This window comes from Anomaloglossus baeobatrachus, chromosome 1, assembly GCF_048569485.1.
Source record: "Anomaloglossus baeobatrachus isolate aAnoBae1 chromosome 1, aAnoBae1.hap1, whole genome shotgun sequence".
In the NCBI taxonomy this organism is placed as follows: Eukaryota; Metazoa; Chordata; class Amphibia; order Anura; family Aromobatidae; genus Anomaloglossus; species Anomaloglossus baeobatrachus.
This window is the reverse complement of record NC_134353.1, coordinates 379,037,262-379,051,269: the sequence shown is the minus strand read 5'-3', so window position 1 is coordinate 379,051,269 and position 14,008 is coordinate 379,037,262. Positions and strand designations below refer to the sequence as shown.

At 45.0% G+C, this 14,008-nt stretch overlaps 1 protein-coding gene across 2 annotated transcripts in view; it reads right to left on the bottom strand.

Moving 5' to 3' along the window:
- Positions 1–14,008, bottom strand: part of SEMA6B (semaphorin 6B) — a 323,709-nt gene that overhangs the window by 56,247 nt on the left and 253,454 nt on the right. For both annotated transcript variants that reach the window (XM_075352511.1, XM_075352510.1), the window contains exon 12: positions 6,794–6,943. In XM_075352511.1, the coding sequence (XP_075208626.1) occupies positions 6,794–6,943 (150 nt within the window). The remainder of the gene's footprint in view (positions 1–6,793; positions 6,944–14,008) is intronic.

Genomic DNA, 14,008 nt, shown 5'->3' with positions numbered 1-14,008 from the left:
AGGAAGAGTCAGGGGGAGCAGACCTACAAGGCTCAGCATCCTCCATCCAATAGTGTATGCAGTAGAGCAGACAGCAGCTGTCGAACTACAAGGCTCAGCATCCTCCATCCAGTAGTGTATGCAGGAGAGCAGACAGCAGCTGTCGAACTACAAGGCTCAGCATCCTCCTTCCAGGACTGTATGCAGGATTTCTTTGCCCCCCCAAACAAAAAAAATGACGTGGGCTTTGCCATATTTTTCTATGCTAGCCGGGTACAGCAGGCAGGTACGGGCTGCCCCCAACCGCCAGCTGCCTATTTGTACCCGGCTGGGAACCAAAAATATAGGGAAGCCCTTTTTTTTTTAATTATTTCATGAATTTCATGAAATAATTAAAAAAAAAAATGACGTGAACTTCGCCCAATTTTTGAGTCCAGCCGGGTACAACTAGGCAGCTGGGGATTGGAATCCACAGTGGAGGGTGCCCATGCTTTCTGGGCACCCCCGCTGTGAATTGCAGTCCCGCAGCCACCCCAGAAAATGGCGCTTTCATAGAAGCGCCATCTTCTGGCGCTGTATCCAACTCTTCCAGCTGCCCTGATGCCGGGTGGCTCGCTGGGTAATAATGGGGTTAGGGCTAGCTGTATAGCTGGCCCTAAGCCCGAAATTCATGGTGTCACGCCAATATTAGACATGGCCACCATGAATTTCTAGTAAAGATAAAAAAAAAACACAACACACAGAAAAATATTTTTATTAGAAATAAAACACAACACAATTAGTGACTCCATCTTTATTGAAATAAAGAACCCCCCTCCGCAGTAATCCTGGGTCAAGGGTCCCGCGCCGTCCAATCCGGATCCAGATCATCTGATCGGTTTGCTGGAAGGCAAAGCGATCAGATGATGTGTCAGGTTCTAGAGGCTGAAGCATATCACACATCAGCTGATTGTACGGCTTTTATACAATCAGCTGAAGCATCAGTGCAAAAAAAGTCACCTGACGCATCAGGTGATCGTAAGTCTCGGGCTGACGCCGGCGCCCGGCCGGTTATCAGCGGATGCGTCAGGAGACTTCATCCCTGATTACCGGCAGCTGCTGCAGCGATCGGACAGGATCAGACTCCCGCCCCATCGCTGCAGGAGCTGCTGGTAATCAGCACATAAGTGAGTATTTTTTTATTTTTTTTTTGCACTGATGCTTCAGCTGATTGTACGGCTTTTATACAATCAGCTGATGTGTGATGTGCTTCAGCCCCTAGAACCTGACACATCATCTGATCGCTTTGCCTTCCAGCAAACCGATCAGATGATCTGGATCCGGATTGGACGGCGCGGGACCCTTGACCCAGGATTACTGCGGAGGGGGGTTCTTTATTTCAATAAAGATGGAGTCACTAATTGTGTTGTGTTTTATTTCTAATAAAAATATTTTTCTGTGTGTTGTGTTTTTTTTTTATCTTTACTAGAAATTCATGGTGGCCATGTCTAATATTGGCGTGACACCATGAATTTCGGGCTTAGGGCCAGCTATACAGCTAGCCCTAACCCCATTATTACCCAGCGAGCCACCCGGCATCAGGGCAGCTGGAAGAGTTGGATACAGCGCCAGAAGATGGCGCTTCTATGAAAGCGCCATTTTCTGGGGTGGCTGCGGGACTGCAATTCACAGCGGGGGTGCCCAGAAACCATGGGCACCCTGCACTGTGGATTCCAATCCCCAGCTGCCTAGTTGTACCCGGATGGACTCAAAAATTGGGCGAAGCTCACGTCATTTTTTTTTTATAATTTTTTCATGAAATTCATGAAATAATTAAAAAAAAAGGGCTTCCCTATATTTTTGGTTCCCAGCCGGGTACAAATAGGCAGCTGGCGGTTGGGGGCAGCCCGTACCTGCCTGCTGTACTCGGCTAGCATACAAAAATATGGCGAAGCCCACATCATTTTTTTTGTTTGGGGGGGGCAAAGAAATCCTGCATACAGTCCTGGAAGGAGGATGCTGAGTCTTGTAGTTCGACAGCTGCTGTCTGCTCTCCTGCATACACTATTGGATGGAGGATGCTGAGCCTTGTAGGTCTGCTCCCCCTGACTCTTCCTCAAGCATACAGTCCTAGATGGAGCATGCTGAGCCTTGTAGTTCTGCAGAGCTGCTGTCTGCTCTCCTGCATACACTATTGGATGGAGTATGCTGAGCCTTGTAGTTCTGCAGCTGTCTGCTCTTCTACATACACTAGTGGAGAATGAAGAACACATTGAAGAAGGAAATGACATCAGACCTTTTTTTTTTTGTTCACTGATAAAAAACGCATAAAGACGCAGTGAGCAAAAACGCAGCAAAAAAACGCACCAAATCGCGGCAAAACGCGTGCGTTTTTTGCTGCGTTTTTTGACGCGGGTGCGTTTTTGTGCGGTTTTTGCCGCAAAAAACGCACAAAAACGCAGTGTGTGAACCTAGCCTTAAATGACCTGATATAGATGTGAACCAGGGGTACCAAAACACTAGTAACAAGGTGCACAATAAAAGATAACTACTATGTCATAATATTATGCATGCTTGGTAAAGTGCATAGTGCATATAGTCAGCAGAATAAAGTGCTAATGCAATAAATATATGCAAACTATCCTTTCACAGTCTATACCTTAAAATTTATAAGGTGCAGTTGCTCAGAAAATTCATATGCTTCAGTAAACCAAGCTTCAAATAAGGTGCTAATGCATAATAAAGTGCAACCAGGTTCTGGACAAACAAATAAATAATGAGGTAGTCAAACACTTAGCGTGCAAAGGTCAGATGTGCGTCCCAGCGATGCCTCAGAAATGCCTCAACGCGTTTCTCCAGCAGCGGATCATCAGGAGGCTTGATATATAAACGTGCCAATTGTTAACAGGTTAGCATGATAGAGGGATAAGGAGGGTCCTCGCTGCTGGAGAAACGCGTTGAATACATCTTTTAGGGTGAGAACTTTACCCTCCTCCCTTTTTTCTTCTTTTGTAGTATTTGCACATGGTGTACTGGATAATTTTAAGCTTAAATTAATAAAATTGATTTTTAAAGGGTTATATTATTTGATCTGATTATAATGAACATAAAATCCTTGGTAAGCCTAGTGGTCAAAGTACTAAATAAACCATATTGCATATAGGCTCATATGGACATGCACCAAAACTCCATATTGAAAAACTGGAGAACATGGGAGTAATGCAAAAACAAATACATTTATTAAAGTGAATAGGTGAAGAACAAATGTACAGAAAACAATAAGACAGTTAATAAAAAGGCGACTGTAAAGTGACCCGGAAACTGGCTTAATAAGGTAAGGCAAAGAATGTTGGATGAATACAAAATGTGTAAATGGAAAAAGAGCCATAAAAAACACAATCACCACTACATTAGGAAAGCCCTAATTTTCTGTAAGAATATAAAGCTTTGATAAATTGTGCCCTAAATCTGTGGGTTTACGCTGAGGTTCAGTCACATGGTGTATACATTTTGATTCCTCTTCCTGGGCAGGTTTTGTCAGAATTTAGGCTTTCCCATTGAAGTGGACTCATCGACACAGATGTCCCTTTGGTGAATGTAGACGTCAGAAAATTTGTATCTGAAGTGATCAATGACTGGCTACAATTTGAATAGAGAGTCATAGTAGAGAGTATCTCTGGGTGGACAATAGGCCTTATCAGTAAAATGTAAAACTTTAATATGGCCTCAAAGCATGACTGGGTCATAGTCATGTGGAAAATTTGAGTATTAAATAATATATTCACACTCAAATTTTGACTAAGATCTGGCATCTTCACTATTGTAATGTGAAGCACAAGGCCACAAAACGTCATCATTTATACTGCATCTAGGCAGGTCCAATTAGTGAATGATGAAGTGGGGTTTCGGGCAAAAAATCTTTAGGAATATAAACTTATTTAGGCCATTATGTGATTTATGAAAGCCTCAGAGAATAGGACTGACTATGATAGAGTCAATTTCTGTGAAGTCTACAGTTTCAAAATCGATTCCTGATCTAGCAACAAAATCTCAGGATCATAATTTTCGGACTTTGAGATCCACGGGGAGGAGGTCACTAACTATGGGCAATGCCTCATCTACACTCCTAGGTCATATACGGTAGGCTTCATCGTCACTGGAGGACGAAGAGAAGGAGGGAAAATAGAGAAATGTGGCATCCTTTCCCTCACTATCGGTGGCAAGAATGGCATATACCAACTTGGGAAAATAAACCCTTTGGGATCATTGGGCCAATTTAATTTTTTTTTCATGGGGGGAAGTGAGGTTGGGGTCAATAGTGCTTTTGACCTGTATTGTATAAACAATTTTTATTTTATTAGTGGTGCGTTTGGTATGTACTTTATTAAATTTAATACATTAGGATAGAAGGAAGGAAAAAAGAATGGAAATAGAAAAGAACATAATATAGAAATGAAATAAAAAAAAGGAAACTAGAAAAAGAAGAAAGGAAGAAAGTGAAAGTAGAATATAAACATTTTGTAAAAGTGCCCATCAGTAAAAACAATTAATGAGTGCCCTCAACTATCTAATGCTAACCTTTAATACTATATAAGAAGAAAAAAACTGCAACATAATTAATTTTATAATTTTCACAAAATTTCTGAAATAATAAATAAAACTTAGTAAGCAACCATAAGAAGAAATAGGATGCCCACAACTGAAGATAACCATAACTCTATGTTAGTGGAAAACAAACTTTTGTATAATTATTTCAGTAATTTGCTACTAAATATTTGAAACTTCAGTAAATAAAAAATAGTAAATGGATGTCAGAAAAAGAAAAAAATACTGAGCATGCGCAATTATCTGATGTTAACCTTAATTCTATATATTAGTAAAAATACTGTAGTATCAGCTAATTACTACAGTAAATTGTTACTACCTAACTACCGATGACACTAAACTTCTCAACTAATCAAAATGAACTTTTATATTTGTTTTTGTTTTGTTTTTTTCATTTAAAAAAAAAAACAAACCTGCAATAAAATTGTAACATGGACCCTGATAAGTGATGTGAATCACTAATCAACCCTCATCAGACACAAGATACATTCACATAGTTGGTATGACGTTACAAAAAACCTAGGTCATAGTAAGCACGTAGACCGATCAGTGACGTATGTCACTGATCAGCGCTCAGCAAGACGCATGCACAGAGGTGATGAGCAGAAAAAAAGAAATGACTGGTGAAAGAAATGCCCATGCCACAAATTGAGTACAAATGCATTGGTGAGATACAGTACGTCAATGATCAGCATGCAGCGGCAGCAGAGGGAGATGATTGTAAGGTTGAAAGGGGATTAGAGTGATGGGGAGATTAGGGTAAGGAAGGGGACACAAGACAAACAGGGTCAGGAACAGTTCAGGAGAAAGTGATTGGCAGCAGTGAAAATCAGCAGCAAAACAGTAGTGATAAGAGGCCCCACAAGTCCCAACATGAAGACAGTGACTGACCACACTACATACAACCCAATCAGCTGAGTTTTATTAGTATATCCAGAAGATCCCACTACTATCCACCTAGAATCACACTGTCTTTATATGTTATTAGTGTTGAGCGAGCACTACCAAGCCGTCCCAGGGTTGCAGGGGATAACAGTTGACTGGGACTTCTAAACTGGCCCTCAGCTGTCCCTGATCCCAGAGATATGTCTGATGGTGAACATGTCTGGACCGCCTTCCTACTCCTGCTACTGACCAGCTCTGATCAACTACCCCCTCCCTCCCTAACCCAAGGGACCAAGGGACAGAAGTGAGCAAACACCAACAGTGATAGACTAACAGAGGAAAGCAAAAATCTATCTCCCAGCATGCTTACACAGAGTAATCAGACAACAAATGATATGAAGGACAACTAAAGCAGGGAGGAAGTAACCAGACGACAGGAGGAATTCCACAGCACATCAAGCAATACTCAGTAAATCACCAGACTAGAAACCAACAGCATACAGACAGGTGTAACAGAAAGCTATAGTTAGCGAGTTAAGACAAATTCCTCCACCTTAAAAAGATGGCGACTACCAGTGATAGGTCTCCCGCAACATGTGATCCAAAAGGTAACCAGCAAGTTAGCAGAAATTAACTTGTGCTAGTCTGATCACTAATAATCACACAGCTGGTGGACGCCCGAGCCTGCATGTGCAACTCAGAAGCACCAGAGAAAGTATAGTGAGGTATGTCAGAGTCTGTGGTCTGAACAGCGTCTGATGCTGTCATGACACCCAGCGAGTTTAGAGCAAAACATCATATGACACATGCTCGGGTGCTCAGTACTCGTAACGAGCAGTTGAATGCTCAGACGGGTGCAACTCATTTACCGAGTATAATGGAAGTCAATGGAAAATGCAAGCATTTTTCCGGAACTTTCATTATACTCGGCAAACTAGTGAAACCTGCCAAGCATCCAACTGCTCGTTACGAGTACGTGAGCATGATGGTGCTCACTCATCACTGCTTGTTATCTACTGATCAATACCTGGCTAGATCCATATCATGTACAAAGCAGGGCTCCTAAGTAGTCATAATACTTGTGCTTGCACAATATACTGTCATTGGTTTTGTTCATTTGTCCCTAGATTTCAATCTATAATCCCTCCTGTCCCCCCAGGCAACTCTATTCCTCTATGCATTAGTATTACTCATATCTTTACCTTTGTTTTGATATTCGAAAAAAAAATTGGGAGAAAAAAAATTCATTTAGTAATATGTTGTATTGCATCTCGTGTGGAGTAATAATCATTCTCATTTATTCAGAGCAATCATATTCAGTTTGAAGTAAAAATATTTTTCTTACCGTGACAGTGTACGCGTTATCCACGGAAAACCTCCAACGGAGGGGACAGAATCCTCCATTAGGGGATGTGACTTTACAAAATTAAGCACGTCATCAGGGAGACTACGAGAAGAATTATAGGGCATGGAAGGGCGAACACAGCAACCTGGGCTGCAGAGCAATCCATGAAGCAAAGGAAATAATAGAATAGAAATATATTAGCTTTGTAACCAAGTATCAAAAACATACAAATTAAATTCTAAATTTGTAATAAATATTTGGCTCAGTATATTCCAGTGGTGCACAATCTTTTTTGGTCAAAGGACCACATTATTAGATTACATTAACCCCATGGGCCACAATAAAACATCAAACATTCAGGTATAAATATCTTATAGGTCCTGATTCGATTTTTAGGACTCCCACCTAGAGATCTGCTTCTCTCCTACTCACAATCAAGAGAGGAAGAAGCCATGGATTCCATTTTATCCATGGTAGATTATGAAAGATGCTGATACAGTCGAATGTGTGCCTTCTCCCATAAATATTATCGTTATGACAGGACTCCTACATGGCCACTTCTTTACTTCATCAACTCCTCACTTAGATGGTGACATGGTCACAGACATGGCCACACAGTGCACCATTAAAGGGCATCTGTCAATAGATTTTTGCTATTTAACCCCTTCACGACCATGGACGGAAAGATCCGTCCTTGTGCCCTGGGCCTTAACGACCAAGGACGGATCTTTCCGTCATGGCGTAATCGCGGCACCGGAGCCTCCGGTGACTGCGAAAAGTTAGGATAAACCGCAGATTCGGGGAGGAGGGGACCTGTACCTGACCTCAGGAGGGGTGGTGCCTCCTCCCCGGACCTACGGAGGCTGTGATTGGCTGACGAACGTCGCTCAACCAATCACAGCCACTGTAATGTTCCAGCCACTTAAAGTGACTGAAACATTAAAATTCAGCCCTGGCCAGTGCAGCTATAGCACTGGCCATTGGCTGGAGCTGGGTGACCTCACTGGATCACCCTCCCCCAGCTCCAGTAGCTGTGATTGGAGAGATCGGCCTTGTGACCGATTTCTCCAATCACAGTGGACCTGTTGCCGGTGACCGCCCCCGTCATCATCCCTGCAGCACGCCAGCACAGTGAGTGTACACAGTGCAATGGCAGGGCGACAAGCTCCGGTCCCATGCTGTTATGAGACCGGAGCATGGGACCCGGAAGTTGCCGCGCTGCCATTGCACTGTATGAAACCGGCCTCCCGATCCGCCGCCGCGATCTGCCACCCACACCCCCACCCCTCGTATCTGCTGCCCGCACCCTCACTCCCACACCTCCCGATCCGCCGCCGCTGCTGCCCTCCGCCGCGATCTGCCACCCGCACCCCCACCCCTCGTATCTGCTGCCCGCACCCTCACTCCCACACCTCCCGATCCGCCGCCGCTGCTGCCCTCCGCCGCGATCTGCCACCCGCACCCCCACCCCTCGTATCTGCTGCCCACACACTCACCCCCACACCTCCCGATCCACCGCCGCCGCTGCCCTCCGCCGCGATCTGACACCCGCACCCCCACCCCTCGTATCTGCTGCCCGCACACTCACCCTCACACCTCCCGATCCGCCGCCGCCGCTGCCCTCCGCCGCGATCTGACACCCGCACCCCCACCCCTCGTATCTGCTGCCCGCACCCTCACCCCCACACCTCCCGATCCGCCGCCACCCGCCCACCATCTGCCACAGTGCCACCGGTCCCCCCCGATCTGCTGCCCGGCCCCTTTCCCTCGTGATCGGCTGCTCGTCCCCTCACCGCCGTGATGTGCGCTCCCTCCCCTGTCACCGCCGTGATGTGCGCTCCCTCCTGTCACCGCCGTGATGTGCGCTCCCTCCCCTGTCACCGCCATAATGTGCGCTCCCTCCCCTGTCACCGGCATAATGTGCGCTCCCTCCCCTGTCACCGCCGTGATGTGCGCTCCCTCCCCTGTCACCGCCGTGATGTGCGCTCCTTCCCCTGTCACCGCCGTGATGTGCGCTCCCTCCCCTGTCACCGCCGTGATGTGCGCTCCCTCCCCTGTCACCGCCGTGATGTGCGCTCCCTCCCCTGTCACCGCCGTGATGTGCGCTCCCTCCCCTGTCACCGCCGTGATGTGCGCTCCCTCCCCTGTCACCGCCTTGATGTGCGCTCCCTCCCCTGTCACCGCCGTGATGTGCGCTCCCTCCCCTGTCACCCCCGTGATCTGTGCTCCCTCCCCTGTCACCCCGTGATCTGTGCTCCCTCACCTGTCACCCCGTGATCTGTGCTCCCTCACCGGTCACCCCGTGATCTGTGCTCCCTCACCTGTCATCCCGTGATCTGTGCTCCCTCACCTGTCACCCCCGTGATCTGCTGTCCGCTCTCCCTCACCTCTCACCCCCGTGATCTGTGCTCTGCTCACCTGTCTCCTCCGTGATCTGCGCTGCGCTCCCTCCCCCACCTCTCACCCTCCCCGATCTGCTGCCTCCTTCATCTCCTGTGATCCAGCTGCCTAGATCCATCCTGTAGGGTAACTATCCCCAATCTCACCTCCCACTCCCCTTCCCACCCATCCCCCCCATCCCCCCCTCCCCCCATCCTCTGCCGCTCCTGCATCCACTGCGCCCTCTCCCATCCGCCCCCACCCTATCCCAGCCGCCGTCTCACAATCACAGATGCTCCCTTTATATGCCGCTGACCCCCCATCTGCTGCCGCCCCATCTGCCGCCCCCCCCCCATCTGCTGCTGTTTTTTTTTTTCTATGCCATGGGGGTCTAGTTTCCAAAATAGGGTCACATGTGGGGGAGCTCCACTGTTTCGGCACCTCAGGGGGTCTCCAAACAGCATGGAATACGCTAATTATCCCAGACAATTTTGCGTTTGAAAAGTTAAATGACGCTCCTTGCATTCCGAGCCCTGCTGTGCGCCCAAACATTTGAGTTCCACCACATATGAGGTATCTGCGTACTCAGGAGAAATTGCACAATACATTTTATGGTGCAATTTTTCCTGATACCCTTGTGAAAAAAAAAGCTACCTGGTTGAAGTAACAATTTTGTGGTAAAAAATTTTTTTTTTATTTTCACGGCTCAACTCTATTAACTTTTGTGAAGCCCCCAGAGGCTCAAAGTGCTCAATAAACATCTAGATAAATTCCATGAGGGGTCTAGTTTCCAAAATGGGGTCACATGTGGGGGAGCTCCACTGTTTCGGCACCTCAGGGGCTCTCCAAACGCAACATGGTACGGCTAACGATTCCAGCTAATTTTCTGTTCAAAAAAGTCAAATGGCGCTCCTTCCCTTCCGAGTCCTGCTGTGCGCCCAAACAGTGGTTTTTCGCCACATATGAGGTATCTGCGTGTTCAGTAGAAATTGCCCAACAAATTTTGGGGGTTCATTTAATCCTGCTACCCTTGTGAATATGCAATATTTGAGGCTAAATTAACATTTTTGTTGCAAAAAGTAAAATGTTCATTTTTTCCTTCCACATTGCTTTAGTTACTGTGAAGCACCTGAAGGGTTAATAACCTTCTTGAATGTGGTTTTGAGTAGCCTGAGGGGTGCCGTTTTTGGAATGGTGTCACTTTTGGGTGTTCTGTGTCATGTAGACCTTTCAAAATCGCTTCAAATGTGATGTGATCCCTAAAAAAAGTGGCTTTGTAAATTTTGTTGTAAAAATGAGAAATTGCTCATAAACTTTGAACCCCTATAACTTCCTTAAATTTTTTTTTTTTTTCCCAAAATTGTTCTGATGTAAAGTAGACATGTGGGAAATGTTATTTATTAATTATTTTGTGTCATATCTCTCGTTGGTTTTAGAGCATAAAAATTCAAAGTTTGAAAATTACAAAATTTTCAAAATTTTCGCGAAATTTCCGTTTTTTTCACAAAGAAATGAAAAAAATATCGGCCTAAATTTACCACTAACATGAAGCCCAATATGTCACGAAAAAACAATCTCAGAATCACCGGGATCTGCTGAAGCGTTCCAGAGTTATAACCTCATAAAGTGACAATGGTCAGAATTGCAAAAAATGGCCTGGTCTTTAGGGTCAAAATAGGCTTGGGGCTGAAGGGGTTAAAGAGAACCTGTCAGGTGCAATATACACCCGGAACCACGAGCAGTTCTGAGAGCATATTACTAATTCCTGCCTAACCGTCCCTGTATACACTAGCATAGATATAGGGATCTTTAGAAAAAGATTTTTAAAGATCTTTTATTGAATGCTAATGAGCGAGGGCAATAGCCCCCTGGGTGTTAGTTCCCCGGCCAGTCGCCCCCCATTAGCATGTTAGTACGCCCCTGTGGACGTGCTATCATGCTAATGAATACGCAGTGTCACACGATGATCTTACTCACCTCTCCACCATCGCTGCCCAACGCTGGATTTCGGCTCAGTGCACATGACCATGGAGTTTCGGTCATGCGCACTAGGAAGCCGGGTGTACGCGTTCTGACTTCAAACTTAAGAAGGGCGCATGACCCAAACTTCGGGGTCATGTGCACTAAGTTGAAATCCAACGAAGGCGGAGGAGAGCTCAGTGAGCTCATCCTGTGATGCTGCGTATTCATTAGCATGATAGACACGCCCAAAGGGGTGTTCTAACATGCTAATGAGGGGCGACTAACGTCCAGGGAACTAGTGTCCTCACTCATTAGCATACAGTAAAAGATCTTTAGAAATACTTTTTCTAAAGATCCCTTTATCTATACTAGTGTTTACAGGGACGGTTAGGCAGGGATTAGCAATATGCACCCAGAACTGCTCGTGGTTCTGGGTGCATAATGGACCTGACAGGTTCCCTTTAATCTGACAGCAGGATAATGTAGTGCTAGAGACCCTGATTCCACTGATGTGTCACTTAATTTACTGGTGCACCACTTGTGACGTAATCACAGCTTTCTCTGTTCCAGATTTAGCAAAGCTTGGAATATCAAACTCTGTATAAGCCTGCCCACACCACTGATTGGTAACTTTCTGTGTAAATTACATAGTGACAGAGAGCTGCTAATCAGTGCTGGAGACGTGGTTGGACTAGGAGGCATGAGGCAGCTTGTCCTGAAGTCATAATCTGCTGATAAAATACTCTGCCTCTAAATCATGGTGCTCTCAGATTACATAGCAGAAACCTGCTGACGGATTCACTTTAATAGTTGCTCATCCCTATGTTGCTACATGCCATCCCTCAGAAAGAAAAATGTCAATGAGGTGATTAAAAGTGTCATCCTATTGTATAGAATGATTGCAGCCGAATAATTAGGTTTTTTAAGGTACATTAAGAACCCTTTAAGAATATGTTGGCATGTCATCTTCTCCAAAACCCAAATTAAAAAGCATGCAGAAAATGCTCAAAAGAATATGTTAAATGTCTTGCTGTTTATGTGTTTAATCTTTTGAGTGACTTCTAACTGCTTGAAGTTTACAAAGATATCAAGTGATGTAGGGTTTGTACACATGTTGAGTATTTGGTTGCAGAAATTTCTGCATCTCTCGGCAGGAAATATGCAACGCCATATCAACTTTTTTATGTGTTTTTGCAGCATTTTTCACATTGACGTCAATAGATAAAAAAAACGCTGCAAAAACGCTGAAAGAATTGACATGCTGCAGATTATTTTCTGCACCAAATCTGCAAGGAGAAAAAATTCAACTTGTGCGCTACACTTCAGGCTTCTCATTGACTTAGCTGGCATCAGAATTTGGTTACAGTTTTGTGCAAATCTGAACTCAAATATGCATAAAAAAATAGATAAAAAGGTACTGTGTGCACACAGCCTAAAATAAGTGACTTGCCTATTTTTCAGTTGTTTTGCACTGTGACAACTTTACATATTTTTGAGCGTTTTACCAGCATTTTTGCTTGTAATAATCACTAACAGTTTCATTGTTGAATATGTGTAAAACATTTCCAGAAAATGGCTGTAAAAAAAAAGAATTGCCACAAAAATATTGTAAAAACAGTAAAAACAATGTTGGTTAGGCTATATTAAAATTGCCACTGCAACCTGCATAAAATCCTGCAGACTGGCAAAAACTGTCAGCAAATGTATCTACTTTTTATCATTGATTTAGTGTTCCTACCTTTATGATGGGAGAGAACCTTATCTGAAAAGTATATGTTATCTGTTCTCTATTCCCAGAACTTACCAATCATGCAGGAGGTTAGACAAAGAGATCAGGGCTGTCTGACATTATATGTCTCACACATAGAGTAATGTGTAATAGGCTATTGTGGTGTGTGTGCTCCTCTTTTCCATGAGTGTTTCTGCCTATTTATGATTGGACAATGTCATACAGGCAGAAGTACACGCCCCCCTAAATAAACATCAAATAACACCCACTTGAACCGAATGAAAACTAATTAATTAAGTGCCAAATACTTTGATTGTTAATATGTCGGAAATGGTGAGCCTAATTAAAAATAAACGTTTTTATTCCACTCTTGTTATGGTCACAGGTGTGTCACACATGTGTCACACGTGTGACATCCGTGTTTGCATACGTGTGACATGTACCGGGTAAAACACGTGTCTCTGCAATGAAAAGATGTTCTATATTTACCTGTATCCAGCGATGCTGTCTTCTGCTCGGCTGCCTCCTGCTCCTGACCCCCGCTCATTATTTTCATTGATTATTCACTGCCCGAGGATCTGGAAGCCGGAGCATCGCGGGGACAGCACCGGACAGCACAGCCGAGAAACATCGCCGGTGACAGGTGAGTATACAGCAGTTTGTGCAGTGACATCGAGGGGGTCATCGGAATTCCCAATGAACTGTCATGAACCCCTGGAAGTCACCATCGTGACACTCGCTGTAGCACAGTTGTCGCAGGGGTGTCATCAGGAGGTCATCAGAGTTCATTGGGAAATCCGATGACCTCCTGGACATCCCTGCACACACTGCTGGCAGGATACTCACCTGTCACTAGCGATGTCCCCAGCGATGCTGTCCTCGACGATGCTGTCCTTGGCAATGCTGTCTCCTGCACTGTCACCGCGATGCCCCTGCTCCCAGCTGCTCACTGCAGTGAATAATCAATGAAAATAATGAGCGGGGGTCAGGAGCGGGAGGCAGCAGAGCGGAGACAGCATCGCTGGTTACAGGTAAATATAGAAAATCTTTTTATTTAAAAACTCGTGTTTTCTCCGGTCCGTGTCACACTGATGTCACACGGATCACTTCAGTGTGCGGTCCGTGTGACACTCGTGCTGCGGGAG